This window comes from Coffea eugenioides, chromosome 6, assembly GCF_003713205.1.
Source record: "Coffea eugenioides isolate CCC68of chromosome 6, Ceug_1.0, whole genome shotgun sequence".
Classification (NCBI taxonomy): domain Eukaryota; kingdom Viridiplantae; phylum Streptophyta; class Magnoliopsida; order Gentianales; family Rubiaceae; genus Coffea; species Coffea eugenioides.
In genome coordinates, this window is record NC_040040.1 from 22523643 (window position 1) to 22529808 (window position 6166).

The 6166-nt window shown below is 37.4% G+C and overlaps 2 protein-coding genes across 2 annotated transcripts; both read right to left on the bottom strand.

The window, feature by feature from the left end:
* Nucleotides 1–997: 997 nt before the first annotated feature.
* Nucleotides 998–2332, bottom strand: LOC113773863 (heat stress transcription factor A-7a-like). Its single transcript, XM_027318467.1, has 2 exons — nucleotides 2093–2332; nucleotides 998–1726 (listed from the first exon to the last, which is right to left on the bottom strand). Exons 1-2 carry the CDS (start codon nucleotides 2330–2332, stop codon nucleotides 998–1000), a joined length of 969 nt encoding a protein of 322 aa, XP_027174268.1.
* Nucleotides 2333–4042: 1710 nt separating this feature from the next.
* On the bottom strand, nucleotides 4043–5649 carry LOC113773864 (heat stress transcription factor A-2d-like). Its single transcript, XM_027318468.1, has 2 exons — nucleotides 5299–5649; nucleotides 4043–4801 (listed from the first exon to the last, which is right to left on the bottom strand). The coding sequence occupies exons 1-2, from the start codon at nucleotides 5647–5649 to the stop codon at nucleotides 4043–4045; spliced, it is 1110 nt and encodes a 369-aa protein (XP_027174269.1).
* Between the last annotated feature and the right edge of the window lie 517 nt (nucleotides 5650–6166).

Below are 6166 nucleotides of genomic sequence, written 5' to 3' on the forward strand. Positions count from 1 at the left end.
TATTTGACTTTTCCAAGTCCAGGTCATCAAAGCATGACTTTTTTTGCTTTTCTCAAGAACCTGAAGTAGATGGCTGTTCTTATGCATCATTTGATTAGAACAGAGACCCCTCTTATCTTTTGTCTCCAAAGCTTTAAGAACCCCATGTTACCACCAGCCCACCAACCAACAGACTAACTTTTTCTTCAATTTCTGTGTGTCTGTCTAGTGTCTCTGCCTAACTAATCTTTTCATGCTGGAAGAGGATGACTTTTTAGCAATCCCACTTTCCCACTTACTCGATGTCTAGGGGGTAGAGGCCTTACACGTAATACCCAAATACTACTATCTATCACTCTGCTGGAATTACGGTTTTGTGTATTGTACATTTTTTAAACATACAAAATTTTGATGCAACATATTCCTTATCAGCCAAAAAGGCCCAAAACCAGCCTTTTGCTTGAAATAATAATTGGAAGGAACCTCAAAAAAAAAAAACTTCAGATTCACAACTGCACAACATTAGCAGCATCAAGCATCGACATCATCCAGTAATAATAAGTACTAGATAGCCATCTCTGCTGATTGAAAGAATTTGAGACTCAGAATTTCTCAAATTTAGCAGTTGCAAGCATCAGTACCTGCTGATTACACTAATAAATAATAGTGGCTAGCATAATATCACCACAGTTGTTTTCCAACGTAACTAGTTAGTTTTACAAACTAGTAAATGTCTCCAAATAAAAGCTGCAAACACAGGTCGAAACAGGGATACCCCAATCTACAAATATCAAATGCACACCTTGCAAATAAAAGTAGCTAAAAGAAGCAGAGAATTCTGCTGCATCAACTCTTCTAGCAGCTGTTTTCTCTCCTCTTCTTGATACTGCACCAAGTGAAACCCTGCAGAACATTGATGAAGCTTTGTTTAACGATTCACCAACTTGAAAAGTAAGTCAATTGTGAGACGGAAAATGGAAAGCAAGGCAAGAAGATCACACGATTGCGAATCAAATAATCACGTCCAGAGGTCAACAGCAACTTCATCCTCCACGTCCAAATTAGGCTCCTTGGCATTCACAATCTTGGATACCATCAAATCATCGAATCCCATATCAATCCTCGAGTGTTGCTTCAACAATTGTTGCTCCGACTCATCCTCGCTAACTGAATCATCTCCCATGAACTTCTTCCATAGTTTCTGATCAGCACTTTTTTTCGATTCTGCCATTGAAGTGTTTGCCTCCTGATCATCTTGGTCCATGCCACAAGCTCCATCATCCATGGACTTTGTTGTGGTTTTAGAGCTTTGTGGTAGAATCACTCTTCTTCTCTTCATGGTCTGAAGGATTTCAAGTTCTGGTTCTTCCTCCACACGCTGAATTATCTTCTCAACTAAGGCGGGGCTGAATATTCTGGCGAAGACCTTGATCAATGCTTTTAACTTAGCCTCCATTCTTTTCACATTTTTCTTGAAGGTGGCTATGCTACTCTCAAGTTTCCCCATATGATATTTTGATCTTGTGATGTCTTCCTTCAGTGCATTCATGTGATCCTCGAAAATTTCCAGCTCTGCCTCCATTGAAGGCCTCACAGCCATTATGTGTTGTTTCCTCAGTCCTCGTCTTTTCCTGATTGTTGGATCTTCATCATTTCGCCTTCTAATGTTTATTAGCAAATGTTCCTGCCCTCTCTGAAACCATTTATTCTCGTATTCATATTGCCTCAGTCCAATCTTCCTGAATCCCTATTAAGTTTAGAAAGCAAACAATCAGAAATTAGGGGGAGGATCCCAATTGCTGTTGAATTCGAGTCTCAACGAGGAATTTATTTGACATTCAAACCGCAAACACAAAGCATGAGCAAAAATAGCAAGCATAAGTACAAGAAAAAGGCATTTGCCTAGGTTCATGAGTTGTGATAGACATAACAAATTCTTGCAGAGACTTTCTAATGATGATAAAAAAATTATCTAAAGAATACGATATCCATGCTATGAAAAAGCATTTACTCTAAAAGGTATGCAATAATCTGAAATGCATAAACTCACATAGTTGTTGAGTTGGTAGATGAAGCTTGAGAAATTGCTGTGCTTGAAATATTTTGGTAGAACCTCTGCAGCAAATTTGAGATGGTCCAGGACTATTAGGCTGGTACCTTCAGAATTCCAGGAAATCATGTTGTTTGTCTCTGTATCCTCCACCATTTGAAAGGTCTTCATCAAGAAGGGGGGCGGAGTGAAACCACGCACTCCCTTCATGAATTCCATCTTCTCTGAGGCCTGCTTGGAGGGTAGCGAATATGGTCTAACAATCCCACTATTTCCGGCTATTCCTCCACCACGTACTTCCATTGTATCTTGACGAGTTGTTTTGCATTCCATGAGGTAGTAGTCAAGACTGTTTTAAGTTTAAAGATGTTCAAATGGGCTAAACAAACTGCCCCTGCATGCAATGGCTGTTCTTAAGTAAAATTCCATCAAAAAGGTTAGTCCTCCTCTGGTGAAATCATGACTCTCAATTCACTCTCTTTCAATTACCCACCTTAGCAAGAATGAGTCTAATACTGTTCAATTACGGCCTTATTCACCAAGAATATATTCCTCTTGCAACTTATTTCCTAAACAAAGCACAATCTAATTTTTATCTCCATATTTGAGTGGCCTTGATTGTTCACCTAAGAATCAAAGTGGGGGGAGGACAACATCATTTTTAAAGCATGTTTCTGGTGTCCTTGTACTTCAAAATGAGTTGTTAATAGAAGCTGCATTAGTGTACTCTAGGCTTATATAGATCAGCAATCTACCTCGTCTACTTTTCTTTCCGTTCCAAGTATCATTCGAAAACAAGCGAGTAGGATGTAGCTACGATTTGTGCCATAATCGGCCTTGTTCCTTAACGTGTCATGTAAATTAACTTTGATGCTGTTATAAGATTGAAGCATTTTGGAATATGAGGGTAAACAAATTGAAGAAAAGAAAGGAGACATATGGTATGACTTTTGATCCATCTAGTCATTATTTAGTTTTAAGGATGAATTGGTTGTCTTTTTCATAATCCAAGGCACATCGATGTACAATTAAGACAAGGAGGAATGGTGATAAGTGAAACTCCTGTTATTTGTTTTGGCAAATGAGTACAACTTCTGTTAGTGTGACAGAAAAAACTACGGAAGATTAACAACCATTTCTGTATAGGAAAAGAGATAAAATCATTTATCTGTTTACAGTGATTACCTCCATTCCTAATTGATAATGAGAGATAATCACAGTTAACTTAAGAATTTGGCCCATTTCCTAGAAAATCTTGTTTCAGAATGTTTACTGCAGTGGGGAACAAACCTTGCATTTGGAATATTTCCTTGTTTGTCAAATGGGAGCTTTTACAACAGCAGTAAACCAACAAATAGAAACATGAGGATTTCTCAATTGAAAACAACTTAGTTCCTTCAAAGAAAACATGTGATGCTTGCAACTACAGTGCAATACCTCTTTCCGCATAGGATACAAGCGCAAGCTTAGTAGCTTTAACACTTGAAGTAAAGTTCTGGTTTCATTTACAGGTGTTATTATGGTGAAAAATAAAACCCAAGCCAGATTGTAAACAGACTAATGGAAGAAAATTTGTTCCAAATAAAAGGCACTCTGAAACCATGTTTAGAGGTCATTGCTGAGTTCAAACCTTTGCAGTAGCAAGGCATCCAAACAAACTAGAAAGAAATGTAATTCAATTGATCAAGACATCTTTTACATTTAAAACACACTGAAGTAATATTGGTCTCAAGAAGTCTGACAAAGTCAGTAGTGAATGAGTTGAAATAGTTTGATGGACAAAAGAAAAAAAAAGAAAAAGAAAGATAGAATAAAAGTTGGACATCATCTGATATCCATAGAGGGAATTGCTCTTGAACTGGTTTTGCAAGAGCTATGGCAATCCAGTGAAACACCATGATGAGGTACCTGACATAGAATAGCAGATAAATGTGATTAAGAGAAACTGATATCTCAATTGTGAAAAAGAAATTACAGGTCCAGGTAATACCAGTAAAATCAACTCTTGAACTCCTAACTCCTGGCTTTGTTACCTATCCCTTTAGCAAACTCATTCCAATTTGCCGGTCCTTCAATCAAATCCTCCAAAGGGATGACATCATTTTGCTGAAGCTTTGCTCTTTCTTCTTCAGGCACATTCTCACAGCTTATATCATCCATTAGCTGCTTCTCTAGCAATGAGTATACTGTAGTATAGAAATCAGAAAATTTTCCCATGGAAACAGTACAATCCTCCTCCTCCTGAACAGCAGTGCTCAAGTTAACACTTGAAAATATCTTTCCCGTACCTGATTGTGCCCTAGGAGAGTTTTTCCGGCTTCCATGAGATGTTTCCTCTTCATTTAGGAGCTCTACTAAGCTCTCAATGCTTTGTCTTCCACCTGATCCCTGTTCATTTGCAGCATTATTGCTCTGCAGCTTTTTTTTTCTTATCAGAAGTTCATGGATCATATACTTCAGCATATTTTGTAGCTTGGATGTAATACACTGGGCTTGTTTCTCAAGGATTTCCATTTCTTTCACTGAATTTTCTTCCATGTCTTTCAGTTTCATTATTTCCACCTTCAACTCATCATGTCCTTGCATTAGACTTTCAAATTTCTTTTGCTCTCCAGACAAACTCAATTGTCCTTCAGTTCCTAATGGCTTACATAGATGTGCATTTTGAGTTCCTTGAATTCTTCTCTTAATTTTCTTTAGCCAACTCTTCTTCCCTTTTTGGAACCACGCATTCTGGAATTCCAATCTATCCCAATTGATCTTTCTGAACCCCTAAAATTGTTATAACAGCACCAATCAGTTATGTCTCAATCTTTTCTAATTTCAAAAGTTATTCATCCCATGTCACTAAAGGAAAAAATAGATGGACAAAGAAAGAACGATGATATCAGATCACACGGTAACAACAAAGAGGAGATTTTATAAGATATGCATAATATGATACCTCACATACATCTATACTAATACTGGTAGGCAAGTTCATTTGGTATTCAAGTTTTCTTGCTTTGATTTGCAACTTATGTACTATAGTGCACATAAGAAAAGTGAGAACTCTTAATATAACAGTAAAAAGTGCCACTTCAAAAAGGAACAATTCGTAAAAGTCACATACGCTAGGCAAAACATTATTAAATAATTAAAGAAGTCTACATGAAGATGAGAAAACAAGAGACAATGCAAGTGGTATGATATTGAAGGATACTCACGTATGTGTTGAGTTGGCAAATGAAGCTCGCAAAGTTGTTGTGCCTGAAGTATTTTCCAAGAACCTCAGCAGCAAACCTGTGAGGATCCCACACAATGAAGCTGGTGCCACTAGAACTCCAGGATATGATGGAATCTGTCTCAGGGTTCTTCACTATGTCATAAACCTTGAGCAAGAAGGGAGGTGGTGCTCTCACTCGTGAGGATGAAGAGGATGCACCATTAGCATAACCTTCTTTTGCAAGGGGAGTTGCAGAAACTGTAGCAGTAGCTGTAACAATAGCATTGCTACTGCTTTCACTAACATCAGTTCCTATTGGTATTGTTGGATTCAGTCTCTCTCCCTTATTCTCACCGTTTTTCAGCTCATATTTGGTAGAGTTTGTTACCTCACTTGTTTCCTTGTTTGCTTCCATAATTGGCAAGCAAATTTCTTTGATCTTTTGGGAAAAAAAATTACAAATATCTTTTGATAATAAAAACTGTAGCAACTTGGCAACTTTGCATTTGCTAATGGTAGCTAACCCAATTCTCCAGGATGAACCTCGACAAGCTTATGAAACAAAGCTTTTGTTTTGAATGCCAAACATGCACTAGTTACTATATCATTTTCTCATCCCCAATTCTATGTGAAATGTTTCGATGCATCAGAAGACTGTAACTCACCTCATATTCCTTGTACACCACACCATCTTCACTTGTTACTCTATCTTGGTAAAGAAGCAGTACCATCTGTCCTTCATATTCCGTTTTTGATCGTGATATTCCAAATGTACATGGATAATCAGTCCGCTATTTGGTCCTAAAAGCTACACTTTGTTCAATGATTATATATTAAAGCTCTATTTCTTCTGTGATCTAAACCGCCAAAAAGTTCTAAAATAGGTACACAGAATTTTGCTTTTTTTAAATTATTTATTTATGAAGTATTAT